This window comes from Mandrillus leucophaeus, unplaced genomic scaffold (genome assembly GCF_000951045.1).
Source record: "Mandrillus leucophaeus isolate KB7577 unplaced genomic scaffold, Mleu.le_1.0 Scaffold21, whole genome shotgun sequence".
NCBI lineage: Eukaryota > Metazoa > Chordata > Mammalia > Primates > Cercopithecidae > Mandrillus > Mandrillus leucophaeus.
In genome coordinates, this window is record NW_012102143.1 from 5,373,864 (window position 1) to 5,389,705 (window position 15,842).

Here is a 15,842-nt window from a genome sequence, read left to right on the forward strand (position 1 = left end):
CACTTGAATGTGCATACAACTGCAGAGCTTAATGCCACAACCTCCAGGAGATTGGGGGGAGGGGGAAGCTGCCCAGGATGGGGGTGGGAAAGCAAGGGAAAATGGAGAACGTTAGCAACTGCATCCTGTCAGGGGTCCCCCGTCCATGTGGCCTTTCTTCCAGCGACAGCACCCTTAGCTCAGAACAGATTCACACCCACTCTGTGTTTCCACCGGGCGCGCCGGCTCTGCAATGCGGAGCGCGTTCTCTGAAGGACAGGCCCCGGAGTCACCGCCACAGCCGCAGAAAGCGGAAACCGAGCCTCTGTCCAGAGGGGATCCCAGTACATTTCCAGCAGGTTCAGACACAGGGTTCCCCACAAGAAGGAAACAGGACGGAAAAAGTCAGTACACGTATGCTCTGGAGGGTCGAGGTCTTGCCTAGATCTTGGGTGTGGGTAGTCGTAGCCGCTCGCAGTTTTCCTTTCCAGCATCTTTGGGGAGCCTGGAGATGTGCTCGGGGCCGATGTGACACGAAGAGTGATTGCGCCGCTCTGCAGAGGCGGTGGCGGGACGCTGCGCTCGGGCTGGGAAAGGCCGGCCCCAGGGCGACCCCTCAAGGCGGCCTTGTGGATTCTTGGCCCGGAGCGAGGGCGGGCCCCGGACGCACTCGGGGTTCGCCTTTTCTCCTTTTCAAAAAAAACTGCGTTGCGTTTTCCTTCCTCTAGCTTGGAAACAATTTGCTCTTTTTTTCCCCAGTCTCTGCCATAAACACTTGAATGTGCATACAACTGCAGAGCTTAATGCCACAACCTCCAGGAGATTGGGGGGAGGGGGAAGCTGCCCAGGATGGGGGTGGGAAAGCAAGGGAAAATGGAGAACGTTAGCAACTGCATCCTGTCAGGGGTCCCCCGTCCATGTGGCCTTTCTTCCAGCGACAGCACCCTTAGCTCAGAACAGATTCACACCCACTCTGTGTTTCCACCGGGCGCGCCGGCTCTGCAATGCGGAGCGCGTTCTCTGAAGGACAGGCCCCGGAGTCACCGCCACAGCCGCAGAAAGCGGAAACCGAGCCTCTGTCCAGAGGGGATCCCAGTACATTTCCAGCAGGTTCAGACACAGGGTTCCCCACAAGAAGGAAACAGGACGGAAAAAGTCAGTACACGTATGCTCTGGAGGGTCGAGGTCTTGCCTAGATCTTGGGTGTGGGTAGTCGTAGCCGCTCGCAGTTTTCCTTTCCAGCATCTTTGGGGAGCCTGGAGATGTGCTCGGGGCCGATGTGACACGAAGAGTGATTGCGCCGCTCTGCAGAGGCGGTGGCGGGACGCTGCGCTCGGGCTGGGAAAGGCCGGCCCCAGGGCGACCCCTCCAGAGGCCCCCGGAGAGCAGGTGTGCGCCTCGCCTCCCGCTGAGCAGCCAGTTCAGGAGAAAAATGTGAAGCTTTTATCTAAACAAAATATTTCTTTTGTTAAGGGCTTTCTCCACACTGAGACTTTCTAGCCACGTGAGACTTTGACCTCCCAGTCCCCCAGATTCAGCGCTGGGACCGAGCGTCTGCTGTTATTTTTAGTAGAAGTATAAAAAGAATCTCTAAAAGTTTTAGCTCTGGAGAAGGCGTGAATACAGCTGGTGCCTTCACACACTCCACTTGAGCCGCTCTTAAAGAACTCCAGGAGATGAGAAAGCAATACGAAAGCCAGAGCATTGCACATGAGGACGGGCTGGCGGGTGGCCTTTGGGTCCCTGTCGTATGGGTGATTTTTGTAAATGGGGCATTAGAGATGAGTATCGCCTGGATCACATTTTTAGGTTGAATTCCTCCCATGGGGGGAACTTTAGGAATACGCTTCCAAATAAGAATGTAGATTTCAATAATTGTAGTAAAGTGTTTGCCAAACTCATCTCAGAAAAAGACATTATCGAAAGGCATTTATTATCTTCTTAATGCGTGTCTGGCACTGGGCAGACACTGTAGAATACTATCTTGATTAGAGTCTCAAGGATTTTGTACCTGAAGTCCTTTACAAATAAAAGTATTAAGGTATAATCTATTATAAAGACTCTTTTCCCCGCTTTGGGGATATACGGTGTGGTATCAACTCATTGGTCATACCAAAACTGTTACTTCTGTTTTGGAGGAATTAGCAAAGAAAACCCAGGCTTAGCAAATCAACACTGAAGTTCAGAAGTTCAGAGTAATTTGTCTTGGGAACGAAGTCCTCCCTAGAGCGAAGAGGCATTCGCAGGAACTCTCGGTGTTAATGGGATTATTCAAGATATACCTGAGACCAGATAAATATTTGATGATTTTGCCAAGCACTAGAGTTTCTTGACAGTTTTTCTTTGGCTGACGTTTTCCCCCATGGGGTTCGGACTTTGTGGCTTCATCAGATTTTGCAAATGAAAGAAGGCTGGGGTTTCCCAAGAGTGCGCTTGTGCAGGAAACAACAGACTAGTGAGGTTTACAAGAGGGGTGTGTTCTGTGTGTGTGTGTGTGTGTGTGTCTGCCTGTGGGATGGGGGTGGCACGGGGGAGAGAGAGATGTGGGTTACAAAGCTGCCATCTAGAGGCGAGAGGCTCTTTTCTGCAGTGTATATAATGCAAGTCTGCAGCCAGCAGAGCTCACAGTTGTTGCAAACTGCTCAGCACTAAGGGAGCCAGCGCACAGCACAGCCAGGAAGGCGAGTGAGCTCAGCCAGCCGAGCCAGCCCAGAGGTAAGGAAACAGTGCTGGGGCAGCAGCTCTGCTTGGAAAGAAGGCATGGCTTCTGCTCTGAAGCCAAGGAGTCTTTTTCAAAGGACTTCTTTCAAATCGCTGAGATGGGTGCTTTTGAGTCTGCGGGTCTGGTTTCTAAAAACCCAGGCTGTACGTAGCTGCATTGCAAAGTGCTTTTGCTAATTCGGAGGGCTTCACCTTTCGCTTCAGAAAGCAAAGGGCAATTTTCTTAACTCACTTGCAGAAGGAAATTTCCTTGTGTATTTAGGAATCTGGTATTTATTTGCTGTGTGGCTATTTAAGCTCCAGTAAGCAGGGGAACTTTGCAAGAACACAGACTGTCCATTCTGCCTGACCAATTTGGCATGGGGATTAGCTTGGCACCCCCTGTTTACCTGTTTTGCTTCTAGTATATCAGTTTGGAAACAGATAAAATTGGCAGTAAATACGTAATTCCAGAACGATGAACACTTTATGAAGAGGCATCCTTAATGGAGCAGAAAACTGCTGAGAATCTTTGTGAGTCCAAGATGTATTTGAATTCAGTACTTTGGGGGATTTACCAGAGTCTGTAAGTCCGGAAGCTATAAACGTGAATGTTAAATACAGCCCGGTCTTCTCTTCTCTTGATGGCACGCTTGCTAATCTAATTTGAGTACTGTTCTCTTAGAAGGTGTTAAGTCCAACTTCAATTGTTGGGGGGGGGGGGGAGTGGAGGGAAGCACACACACAAGTCTACTATTTTGCAATTTAAATATACTCTTCAGGTAAAATGTGGATTTTGTTCAATTTTGTTGGCATGTGCAAAGATTCAAGGAGTGGCTGAGGGAACTTTGGAGTGAGGTCAGGAATGGGTGGTTAGCCAAGACTTGTAACTTCCAGGGAGAATGAGAAGTTGTAAAAGTCAGACTGGCTGTCTCTCTTTCTCTCTTCCTCTTTCTGTCTTTCTTTCCTTTTGCTCACAACAGGATTACTTAGTTTTTCAAAAGTGGGAGAGAGCTTCCTTAACTGGTTTACAGCCCTTTGAACGTATTTGGTGCAGTGACATCCCCTGAAATTTCAGTCTGCAAGGTCTCAACATGGTCACTTTGTTCTTTTCTTGTTTAAAGGCAGATGCTGCCTTTAGTGTGGCTTTATTTATTCCAGGAAAAATGTAGACATCAGCTAGGCACTCCTAGCAAAGAAAGTGGAGGCTGCTGGTTTCTGTGCTTTAACTTTCCATAGATTTCAAATGAATAAACTGCTCGTCCTTCTTTCATCAGAATATGAGCTTTCCCCAGATGGAAAGCCTTTTTCTAAAGCAAAGTTGCACATGGGAGCTCTAGCTTGGAAACAATTTGCTCTTTTTTCCCCAGTCTCTGCCATAAACACTTGAATGTGCATACAACTGCAGAGCTTAATGCCACAACCTCCAGGAGATTGGGGGGAGGGGGAAGCTGCCCAGGATGGGGGTGGGAAAGCAAAGGAAAGTGGAGAAATGGCTGTAGTTTGCTGCCTATCAGCCTTTTTCTTTTAAGGGGCAGACGTTGCAGTCGTTGTTTTAAAAAAGTTCCATAAAGTATCGCCAAGGCAGCATGCCTGTGCAGCACACACACGACTTTGGGGGGGGTGTTTCCTCCGTATTAACTGCAAGTCGTTGAAGCGTTGAGAAGGTATTATGATTTTTAATCAGGCCCAGAACAGGCCAAGTATAGGCTTTCTGAATGAAAAAAAAAAAAACACAAACACAAAAAAAACCCCAAAACAAAAAACCCTACTTAATCAGGAACAGTGGCTTTTTGTGTGATCATTTGAGGAGAGAGCTCCTGTTTTCAAGTCGATGTGAGGGAAATTGGTTGAAGTTACTCAAACCTGAGGCTGAAGGGCAGTCACTCTATAAACCTTAAGAGTAACCGAGGGGAAAGAAAAAGACGTCAAAGATTGCAAAACTTTAGATTTTTCTCAGTGATTTTGTACAACATGAGGGGAATTTGGGGCCAGAAGGCATTTGTACCTTTAAACCAGGCAACCGAAGAACTTAGTTTTACTCTTAGAAGCAAGAGCAGTATTAAAATGCCTTCAATTGGATTGCATGTGTGTAGGTATAATTTAGAAAGAAACTAAAGATTGTGTCATGTCAAGTGTTATTAAAGTCCAGGAAAGAAAAGACAAAGCTCCAGGACACATATTTTGTGTTGAAATAAAAGCGAGCAAGCCAGAGATAGACAGATCAGGACAAGGAGGGGTGCAGGGGCTGTTCTTGATTTTGAATACTTGATGGTTTCCTGCAGGGAATATTTGATGCTTTTATCTACTAATTTGGAAGTGGGAAAAAAAGGCATTATTGCTTCGATATTAAAGTGATCAGGGAATTGCACCATTTTATGGTGACAATTTTAAAGAGCCACAGGTAGTTTTGGAAGCAGACTGCGTTTTGTTCCAGGCACTGAAAAAGCGGAGGGGGGCCGAGACTATCTCAGGTGGCCTTGAACCGCTGTCAGCAAAGGGACAGATAACGAGCCCAGGGCAGCGTGGGGGACTTTGTGTTTTGAAGGCTGGGTCAGCCAGATAGTAAGCGTAATTTGCTCTTCCTGCTAAAACAGATATGTGGGCATCCTCCCTCAGTTGTATATGCAGAGCCTAAGTTTGCACAGCATCCTCCTGGGAAACCCATTGTGTCTGGCTGAGGGCGGGGGGTGAGGAGGCTCTCCTAGCCTGGCTGACCTCCCACTGCCTCGTCCTTGTCCTAAGCTGGGTGGGAATCAGGGCTCTGATTACAGTGGGCCAGCCCAGACGGCAGCCTTTGTGACGTGGGAATCTCTGGACCTGCTCTTGTGGGTATAGCTTTGCTTCCCTGTCGGGCAGCTGAGCACAATAGACCAGATCAGGTTTCTGGATGTGGGATTTATTTGATCCACCAAATTCTTAAAGTGGACGAGGATGCCCCACGTGTTCGTGTGAAGTATGTCTAAGGACCCTGAGAAGAGGTGGACTGTATCTGAATCAGGGTATAGAGTTTTCTGTAGTTACTGTTTTTTGAGTTCTCAAGCAATTCAAAGCAGGTACGTACTTGCATAAAATAAGATCACTCACGGTCACTAGTGAATGTGCAGTTGAGACTGTTTCCCATTGCTGGCAGCAGAGGTGACAGACAGCTCTCCATTCTGCTATCAGCCCTAGCGGATAGTCACAGAGAGTCCGCCTGGGCCGAAGCTTCCGTGGGTTTCTCCCCTAGGTTACTTGGTTGGTTTCCCCATAGATGTGATGTAGCATTGGTTAAAAACACACAGAGACACACACATGCACACACACACCCCCCACTCAGTGATGCGCACGCAGTTGCCTAATGGTTCTTCAGAGGTAGTGTGGATTCTCCTGATCTAACTTCCAGGCTCAGCGTAAGCCGGGGCTGGCCTGGTAGAAGAGGTGTTATCTGCTCAAAGAGACCAGAGCGTTTGCTTTTGTAGCATGACTCCCGCTGGAGAGTCCCTGGAGATGTTGGAAAGGGGAAGAGAACTCTGTTCTTAGCCACAAGCCTGCCATAACGCAGTCTCTTCACCTGGCCTGGCCTCAGTGGCCAGGTGTGCCAACAGTGAGGGCCACTGTCCCAGCTCTTGTCTGGGACAATACCGAGTTTCTTCATGAAATTCCTTTGTAGGACACAGGTCTCACACTGCAGAGAGCCAGTGAAGGAGGCAGAGGTCCTGCAGGGCCCAGAGGGCCAGAGGGCCCCTCGTTTGGGAGCTGGTCCTGGGGCCCCAGGCCTGGCCTGGGCTATCTTATCTGTGCCACTGTAGAGGAGTGACGTGTGTGTAGCAGCCTGGTCTGCACCCAGCTACCAGAGCACCCCACTGCAAAGCCGCCTGTGAGGCTTATATCACCTCCATTCTCAAAGCTTCCTCTGCCCCAAAGCCATGGCCTTGCTCTAGACCTTCCTGGTTCCTGCATGGACAAGCCCAGGCCACATTCCTTGCCCACCCTTTAAGGCCCAACCCTTACCTCCAGCTGCTCTCTGTGGAGAGTCCTTGCCTCAGCCAGGCTGGGTGACTCTGCCCGTGGCTGTGCCTTCCTGAACATCCTTGATCACCGCTGCCTCCTCGAAGGCCCCATAAGCCACCAGAGTAGAAACCCCTCATCTTCCTGCTGAAGGGGCATGCACCGCCTTGCTCATGCCTGGGGGCTGATGGGCCTGCGCGCCTTCCCAGTTAGCCGGGGGGGTCTCGGGGATTGCGGGGAGATGTTTCTGATCTGTTGTCCTCACGTGCCCCAGAGCAGTGCCTCCTCGAACAAGAGGCTCAGTCCGCCAACACCAGCTCGGTGACGATTTCAGAAAAGTCTCTCCTGGACGCCCGTCTCCGCTGCTGGCCACAGTCGCTGGTCTCGGTGGACCATGATTAACTGCTGGCTCATTGAGCACCTACTGTGTACAGCTGTAGCTGTATAGCTGTAGCGCTGTAGCTACATAAAGTTACAGAAGACTTGGTGGGGGCTGCGGGGCTTGGTAGGAATGAGGTGGAGGGGCAAGAAACGTGAACAATGTCATGGTACAAAAGACATTCCGGAATAGAGATGTGCGGTGTGGGGCCAGGAGAAGGTGGGGAATCAGAAGGGCAGAGGGCATCAGTGGGGAAGAGTCTGTGGTTGGAGACTGCAAACATATGGAAGGGAGTTTGGGGGAACACTGGCTGGGTGCCTGAACACGTGGCATTCTCTGGAAGGAACTAACCAGCGTGAGGACATGCTGATTGCATACTTAGCCACCACCCATGGAGGCTCTAAACCTGAGTGCTTCTAATTCTGGCTTCACCCTCAGCTTGCAGAGTGAGCCCAGGGAGACCATTTGGATGCAGCTGAATACCCCAGGCTGCTTGCCGCAGCACGGTCGTTGTCAAGGATACTTGGTTGATGAATAAAAAATCCCAGAAACGAGAGGTGAATCTCCGGGAAAAGTCCTGCAGTTGACAAGAGGAGCCCCATCCGGGCTGTGAGTGACAGAGGAGTCCCTTTGCAGGCCATAGGCTGGAAGGGATGCAGGGCTGGACAGGTGCTCGCCACTGCCGGCCACAGGGAAGTTCTCTCCCTGTCACTGCAACGTGCGACAGGGCCGCTAAAAAGGTGACCCCTGTACGAAGGAATGAATGAGATAAAACAGAGCAGGCGCTGGGAAAAAGGGAATGAAAGCTGACGTTCACTGCTTTTCGTTCTCCCTTGGGTCGCTGTGGTCCAGGAAAATGGAACATGAACCTCGATTGTTTGCAGACCATTCCTCCCTTTAAGAAAATTCACATAATTCTTGATGTCAAATTTCAAATAACACAGGAGTTTAAAGAGTAAAAACTACACGTCTCCTTTTGTTCCCTCCTCTTACCCTCCCGGCCCCAAGTTTCATACTTACTGCAGGTCTTTTTCTATGCCTTCGTGCACATATATTTACATATAAAAATACACACGTGTAATTGTTGTGTGTCTTTCTGCATAGCTGGGATTGTGCTGTGTGTGTGCGCGTCTGCGCATTGTCTTTCACCGAACAGCATGCCGTAACTCTCCCTGTGGATGAAGGGAGGCCTCCCTCTCACAGCTGTATTATATTCCAGATGGCGGAGACCCAGGCTTTACTGAGTCATGCCTCTGTTGAAAGACATTTATGTTGTCTCCAGTGTTTGCTCGTAAATAAATACTGCTTGAAAAAACATCTTGTGTACATTTGGAGACACATGAATATTTTGAGGAGAGAAATGTGTGAATTTGTATCATCACAGAACTGGAAAGAAACGTCTTTTGTTCTGCACTCCCTCCCCTTCCTTCCCCCTGGAATCTTTTATGCAGAAACCTTAGAACCTGAGTGTCAGAAGTGGGTCTCATTCCCCTGCCTGCCCCGGCGTGGGCACGGAGGCCACAGAAACCCAGTCAGTGCAGGTTTGATTCACACCCAGAAATGGTTCTTAGACCCTGGCCTCAAGTGGGAATGGAATTGCTGGTTGATTCCAGCAGAGGGTGACTGGTCTAAGTGGAATGTCTCCTTCAGACCCTGTGGCTATCGGCTGTCCCAGCTTCCCAGCGTCAACAGACCCGGCACAGGCTGAGAGGCATTAAGAATGTATACAAGGACCCAAGGGCTGGCCCATCCAGATCTGTGCGGAATGCAATCAGCTCTTTCTGTATGGGATGAGGTAATCCCCTGCTTTTGCTTGAGGGGACCTGTGATTTCTGTGTAGGGCCCTCTGGGGGTTCATTAGAGGCCTCCCTCCCTCTCTCCACTTTCAGATTTTGCAGGGAGCTTTGTCACCAGGCCTTTGGGAACCAGGGGCCCTGGGTACACATTTCATAGTTTGCCCTATGAAGCCTTTGTTCCTATCAGGGATTCTGAGAGTGTCACTTGTTAAGGTCTAAGCAGGTAATTTAGGAAGATTCTTTGCTCCAACGGCGGACGCACACCATCAGTGAATGATGTTCAATGCAAGTGGGCCCTGCCCACCCTAAACGTCCTGCACGCAGGCTGGGGCGGCCAGAGCCTTTGTCGCAGACCACATTCCATGTTACATGGCAGTTCCCTATTTTGAATAAGGGGATTGATTGTCTTTGTCAAATAATAATCTGTTTTCTGGAGACAGCCCTTGTTTCTGAAACCTAATGCATGAAAAATACCGAAATGACGAAAGGCTGAGCTATTGTATGACACTTTGTTGTTGTTGTTGTTGTTTGTTTTCTTTAGCTCCCATTTAAATTTGCAGAGGACTTGATGACTGCACTGTCTGCTTAATCTCCCTTTTCGCTATACTTTCCTTCCTTTATCTGACCACTGGAACCTTTGGTGGTGGGAAGGAAGAGGCTGGTCCAGGCCCCTAGAGGAAAGCAGGTGATCAGGGTGTGGACCTCTGACTTTGTTTCCTGGCCAGTCCCAGTGTGGGCTGCTGTTCCTTGGGCTGGTTAGTGATTGAGGATTGGTGATCGGGGATCGGTGACTGATGATGGGTGGCCGGTGATCGGTGGGGCAGTGAGGAGCTCCAGCCTCTGCTCTCTCATTCAGCCCTTGGGTAGCAACAGCCACACCCTTGTTGGAAGTTTCTCACTGTGCCACCCAGGAGGGGAGAAGCAAGGAAAGGGGAGGACGGCCGAGCGGGGAAGGGCCTATCTCAGAAATATTATTTTTGACTCAGAGGACCAGTGGCCCCTAAATCAAATTTTCTTTCCCCAAAGAGGCAGAGGTAGAAAGCCAAGGACTGGATGGGGGGTCTCTGAGCCCTTTTCCACCTCTCAGTCCCACTCTGAGCTCTAAGAATACTGAAGGCTGCTGGTAGCTCAAAGCGGGTGAGTGTCTGTTTTGTGCTAAGAATGGAGGAACTGGAAGGAAGGACACACTGGAGGTGTGGGAACCAGGCATCTTCTCACTGAGTGACCTGGCCTCCTGCAGGGGCCTGTTCATGCCGAGCAGTGGCCAGGCACCTGGCCAGCCGGCACCTGACATGTCTCTACATTGGAGGGTGAGTAAGACCTGAGCCAGAGGACTGTCACCATGGTGGGGGAGAGAGATGGGGCAGATTCGGGATCCAAGTTCTGGCGAACAAAGACTGAGGGTCATTTCTTTCTAACCCCTGTGTATGGCCCAAACCCCAGCATTTATGGCAGCTTCTGCTGAGTGGCTGTGCCAGTGGGGACAGAGCAGGGAGCCCAAGCCAGGCACCAGCCGAGCTGCCCTCTGGACCCAGCTGCTGTCCCTGCTGCTGTCCAGCTGTGGGGCTGTCCTCCATTCAAGCTCTTCTGCTCCCCAGGACTCTGGGGTCAGATGAGATCACAGGTGAAAGTGTTTTGGAAACCAAGCCATGATGCAAATGGCACAAAGGAAAAGGTGGCTGCAGTAGAGCCATGTGGGAGAGCAAAGGTGAAATCCTTGTCTCTTGGAATCACAGGGTGGAGAGTGGAACGTCAGCTCTGGGTGGTGGCCAAGGGAAGGTGGAGATAGTAGCTTCAAGGCACAGCCTGGGGCTGGCTGTCCACCCTGGGGGCAGTCTGGCAGGCCAGGGTTTCCTCGGCTCCCTGCTGGGCCTACGTCCTTTTGGAGTTCTAGAGGTGCATCTCAGGACAGGTGTGCCGAGCCTCTTACTTTGAGTGTCTGTCCTGACCTTGACCTTGCTCACCTCCACGGGCACCCTCCCATGCTTGGGCATCAGGGCTTGTCATAAGTCAACGGTCACAGGGCTTGATTCCTCCTAGTGGGTGACTCTGAGGACAGCCAGGCCTCCCACTGCAGGACCAGCGTGGTTCCCTCCATGAAGGGCTTTCAGAGTGGGGAGGGGATGCGGCTGTCATGGGAGGCCCAGCGCTTTCTGTCGGCCGTGGAGGACACTGAGTCAGGTTAGGTCACCAGGAGGGGACCCCACGGTGATTTACATCCTGCAGAGGGAAGTGCCCAGAAGCCTGCAGCAGTCTCCGCTAAGTGGGGTTCAAGCGAGGTCCTCTGCTGTGAATGATGGGGCTGTGGAGCCGAGGCCGCGCAATTTCTCACTTTTCAGGGATTCTGTTCATGTTGTCCCAAAGGAGAAACCCATCAAACAACCCAGTCTCTGTGTGAGCCTGTGCGTCTCCCTCCACCGGGGATATTTATTACTCAACCAGTAAAGCCAGTTTTCAAGGGGAGTAGAATTAAACCAGGTTCTGCTTTTTGCTAAAGGGAAAAACCGCTCCCCTTAGGTGGGAGAATCCCCAGGGTTCTTTCTTCTTGGCTAGGGAGGGAGAAGGGGGAGACGTTTTACTGAGCATCGTTTTACTGAGCATCGGCTAGGGCCAAGCTCTGAATTAGGCCTTTTCTTCTTAGGGTATCTGTGAGATAGGTGCTGCTGTCCTGGGGAGGCAGATGCAGACAGATTAACTCTTAAGGTAAATGCTAATGAATAGAGGAGCCAGAATTCCAACCCAGGAATGTCTGATCTCAGCTTGGGCAGCTTCCCAGCTGTGGCTTTGCATACCGCTAGCATAGCTACCTGGACATTGATCCCCTGACCGTTATCCTTGATCCCCCAGGGAATTCTCAAATGTAACCTGGAATCCACTTTAAATGAACTTGGTAAATAATGACTTGACCCTAGGCCAGTCATTACCTGGGACAAGTGAGGGGGAAGGGCATCCACCCGACTATGTCACTGTCAGCTGCATCCTTGGGCTGAGGTTTTCGTTTTACAGTGGGGTTCAGGCAGGGCCAATTGCTGACCCAGGACCATGGCCTGGAGGGATTTCAGGGCCTTCCCATGGGCGGACTGACAGTAGAAGACAGCCGCTGTCAGTCTGTCTGGAGAAATCACTGCCAGATAACAATGGTACCCTGTGACTGAATTCTGGCTGGCAGTGAAATGGTGACGGAGTGTTGGTCCCACCTCAGGTCAGCAGGGAAAACAGTTGGGAAAATTGTCAGCCCTCCTGAAATGCAACAGTTGGTGGTTTTTGTGCTTTGAGTCTTGGCACACTTTGCTCTTGAAGCAGTTGAACAAATAAAGGAATGGAAAAACAGGTGCTGACCCAGAGCTAGAGACAGCTGGTTGGTTGCCCTTCATTGAAAACCACACTGTCAACCCAGAGTCTTCAGGTTTGGGGCGCAGTTAAGCTGTGGGCCACCTTGCGTAGGCTCACTGTGTTTCCGGAGGCTTTATGACTGCACACTGGGGCTGCCTGAGACGCAGGTTTACATGTGAATTTAGCAGAAAAGTAAAGAGTGCTGAGTCACATTTTAAATGCAAATTTGGAGGAGGATTTGAAATGCTTTCATTAAGACACCAAAGCAGGACACTTGTAATACAGCGGTGCCAGGAGCAGACAACCCTGCCATTCTTTGGGGACGTAGATAAAATGGCTCCACCGTCCCCTGCTGAGAGCGAGCAGGCCATCAGCATCGCGGTGGCTGGGGCTCAGCTGCCTGACGTTTCTTTGGCCCCTGTACTGTGTTGATTTCACACCCTGGGCACAGCCAGACTGGCGGTGTCTTGAGAACATAGCCATGAAAAGATGGAGAAAGCAAACACAGTTTCTGTCTTGGAGCACCACATAGATTTAGATTCCGAGTATGTTTTATTTTGTTTTGGAGAGTTTTATTATGGATGTTTTTTTTCTCCCTTCGTTGCAAGACATTATAGAGCTAAACCCAAACCGCTGAGCCTATCAGGGCCTTGGAAAAGCATTTTGCCTGAAACTGGAGTTTTTCCTAATGAAGTGACTTTTCTCTTCCATCTTTTTTGTTTGCTTGGTTTTCTCGTAGGTCATTGGATTGCCCGCCCTCAGCACGATGGATCTGCACGTCTTCGACTACTCGGAGCCAGGGAACTTCTCGGACATCAGCTGGCCATGCAACAGCAGCGACTGCATCGTGGTGGACACGGTGATGTGCCCCAACATGCCCAACAAAAGTGTCCTGCTCTACACACTCGCCTTCATTTACATTTTCATCTTCGTCATCGGCATGATTGCCAACTCCGTGGTGGTCTGGGTGAACATCCAGGCCAAGACCACAGGCTACGACACGCACTGCTACATCCTGAACCTGGCCATCGCCGACCTGTGGGTTGTCCTCACCATCCCAGTCTGGGTGGTCAGCCTCGTGCAGCACAACCAGTGGCCCATGGGGGAGCTCACGTGCAAGGTCACACACCTCATCTTCTCCATCAACCTCTTCGGCAGCATCTTCTTCCTCACGTGCATGAGCGTGGACCGCTACCTCTCCATCGCCTACTTCACCAACACCTCCAGCAGCAGGAAGAAGATGGTACGCCGTGTCGTCTGCGTCCTGGTGTGGCTGCTGGCCTTCTGCGTGTCTCTGCCAGACACCTACTACCTGAAGACCGTCACGTCTGCGTCCAACAATGAAACCTACTGCCGGTCCTTCTACCCTGAGCACAGCATCAAGGAGTGGCTGATCGGCATGGAGCTGGTCTCTGTGGTCTTGGGCTTCGCCATTCCCTTTTCCGTCATCGCTGTCTTCTACTTCCTGCTGGCCAGAGCCATCTCGGCGTCAGGTGACCAGGAGAAGCACAGCAGCCGGAAGATCATCTTCTCCTACGTGGTGGTCTTCCTCGTCTGCTGGCTGCCCTACCACGTGGCGGTGCTGCTGGACATCTTCTCGATCCTGCACTACATCCCTTTCACCTGCCGGCTGGAGCACGCCCTCTTCACAGCCCTGCACGTCACACAGTGCCTGTCGCTGGTGCACTGCTGCGTTAACCCTGTCCTCTACAGCTTCATCAATCGCAACTACAGGTACGAGCTGATGAAGGCCTTCATCTTCAAATACTCGGCCAAAACCGGGCTCACCAAGCTCATCGATGCCTCCAGAGTCTCGGAAACGGAGTACTCTGCCTTGGAGCAGAGCACCAAATGATCCGCCCTGGAGAGGCTCTGGGACGGGGTTGCTTGTTTTTGAACAGGGTGATGGGCCCTGTGGTTTTCTAGAGCAAAGCAAAGTAGCTTCGGGTCTTGATGCTTGAGTAACGTGAAGAGGGGAGCACGTGCCCCCCCGCATCCATTCTCTCTTTCTCTTGACGACGCGGCTGTCGTTCGGCTGTACGTGCTGACAGTTTTGCAACAGGCAGAGCTGTGTCGTACAGCAGTGCTGTGCATCAGAGCCAGCTGAGGACGGGCTTGCCTGGACTTCTGTAAGATAGGATTTTCTGTGTTTCCCGAATTTTTTATATGGTGATTTGTATTTAAATTTTAAGACTTTATTTTCTCACTATTGGTGTACCTTATAAATGTATTTGAAAGTTAAATATATTTTAAATATTGTTTGGGAGGCATAGTGCTGACATATATTCAGAGTGTTGTAGTTTTAAGGTTAGCTTGACTTCAGTTTTGACTAAGGATGACACTAATTGTTAGCTGTTCTGAAATTATATATATATATAAATATATATAAATATATAAATATATGCCAGTCTTGGCTGAAATGTTTTATTTACCATAGTTTTATATCTGTGTGGTGTTTCGTACCGGCACGGGATATGGAACGAAAACTGCTCTGTAATGCAGTTTGTGACGTTAATAGTATTGTCAAGTTACATTTAAAAAAAACAAAAAACTGTTCCGGACTGCAAATCTGTGCACACAACGAACAGTCGCATTTCAGAGAGTTCTCTCCATTTGTAAGTTATTTTTTTTAATAAAGATTTTTGTTTCCTAAAAATGCATCAAGTCTCAGTCTTAGAAGTGTGTTTTGGCACTTGAGTAGCATGCGTGGTAGTAATACGTGGATATATGCGGCACACACAGGCCAACTGAATGAAGATTTTAGAAGAAGAGTGCTACCGTAAAGCAAAAGCCACCAGGTTAACTTGTTTGAAATGATATGAAAAGAAAAACACTTGAGCACACTGCATAGTTTTTTTTTTTTTTTTTAAATTTTCAGGCAATAACGTGTTTGGTAGCGGGGGATGATTGCTAGGGTCCAGCGAGATGGTCATGGAGAGAAGGCTGGCACAGAGAAGGTGCCACTTGCTGTCCAGACAGGAGAGTTTCAGGTTGTGGGTCTGGTATCCTCATCTCTACCACCTGTGTGCTTCCAGGGCCTGTGCAAAGCCCCTTAAATCTCTGCTAAGGTAAACACCTCCAGGGGCAACAATTCCTATTCAAAGTCTTCATTTAAACTGTGCCAATCAGCTACCCTCTTGAGGCCCCACAAAGAGCGAATCCCCAGCTTATGCATGTCCTTACTAGTGGTTGGAAAGAGTGCTCTCAGAATGGCCAGTTCCTGCTGGGCCCTCTCTAAGTCTACCTGGAGCCACAAGAATGGCGGAGACTTCAACAGACGAGTCAGCTGGGCAGGGGCTCAGAGAGGGGCTGGGCTCCCAGCACTGCCCTCAACACCTCTACCTCTGCCAAGACCTCTCTGCATAGAGAGCTGTTTGCCAACACAAAGGCAGTCCCAGATGCTCATCTGACCTGTGAGCCTGGGGGCTGCTGCTAGGTTGGAAAGCACCCTGTGCAAATCCTTGCCCCACAGACCCACAATGGGCAGCTCTGCAGTCCCCAGGGGCCCACAGACCGAGTCCACTGCAGGGGGCTCCTATTTCCTGCAAAGGGCTTCACAGCTTAGAGTTTTGAAACTAGGGCTGTAACTTACTGGAAATATGTTCTTGATACACATGTACATCCTCAGGTGCACATACACGTGGTCTTCAGTGGGATTCTGATTC

At 50.2% G+C, this 15,842-nt stretch overlaps 1 protein-coding gene across 1 annotated transcript in view; it reads left to right on the top strand.

Moving 5' to 3' along the window:
* ACKR3 (atypical chemokine receptor 3) overlaps positions 1-14,837 on the top strand; it is a 22,549-nt gene extending 7,712 nt beyond the window's left edge. Inside the window, exon 2 of the mRNA XM_011980287.1 lies at positions 12,917-14,837. Within this exon, the coding sequence (XP_011835677.1) occupies positions 12,944-14,032 (1,089 nt within the window). The 5' untranslated portion in view covers positions 12,917-12,943 and the 3' untranslated portion in view covers positions 14,033-14,837. The remainder of the gene's footprint in view (positions 1-12,916) is intronic.
* Positions 14,838-15,842: the final 1,005 nt, after the last annotated feature.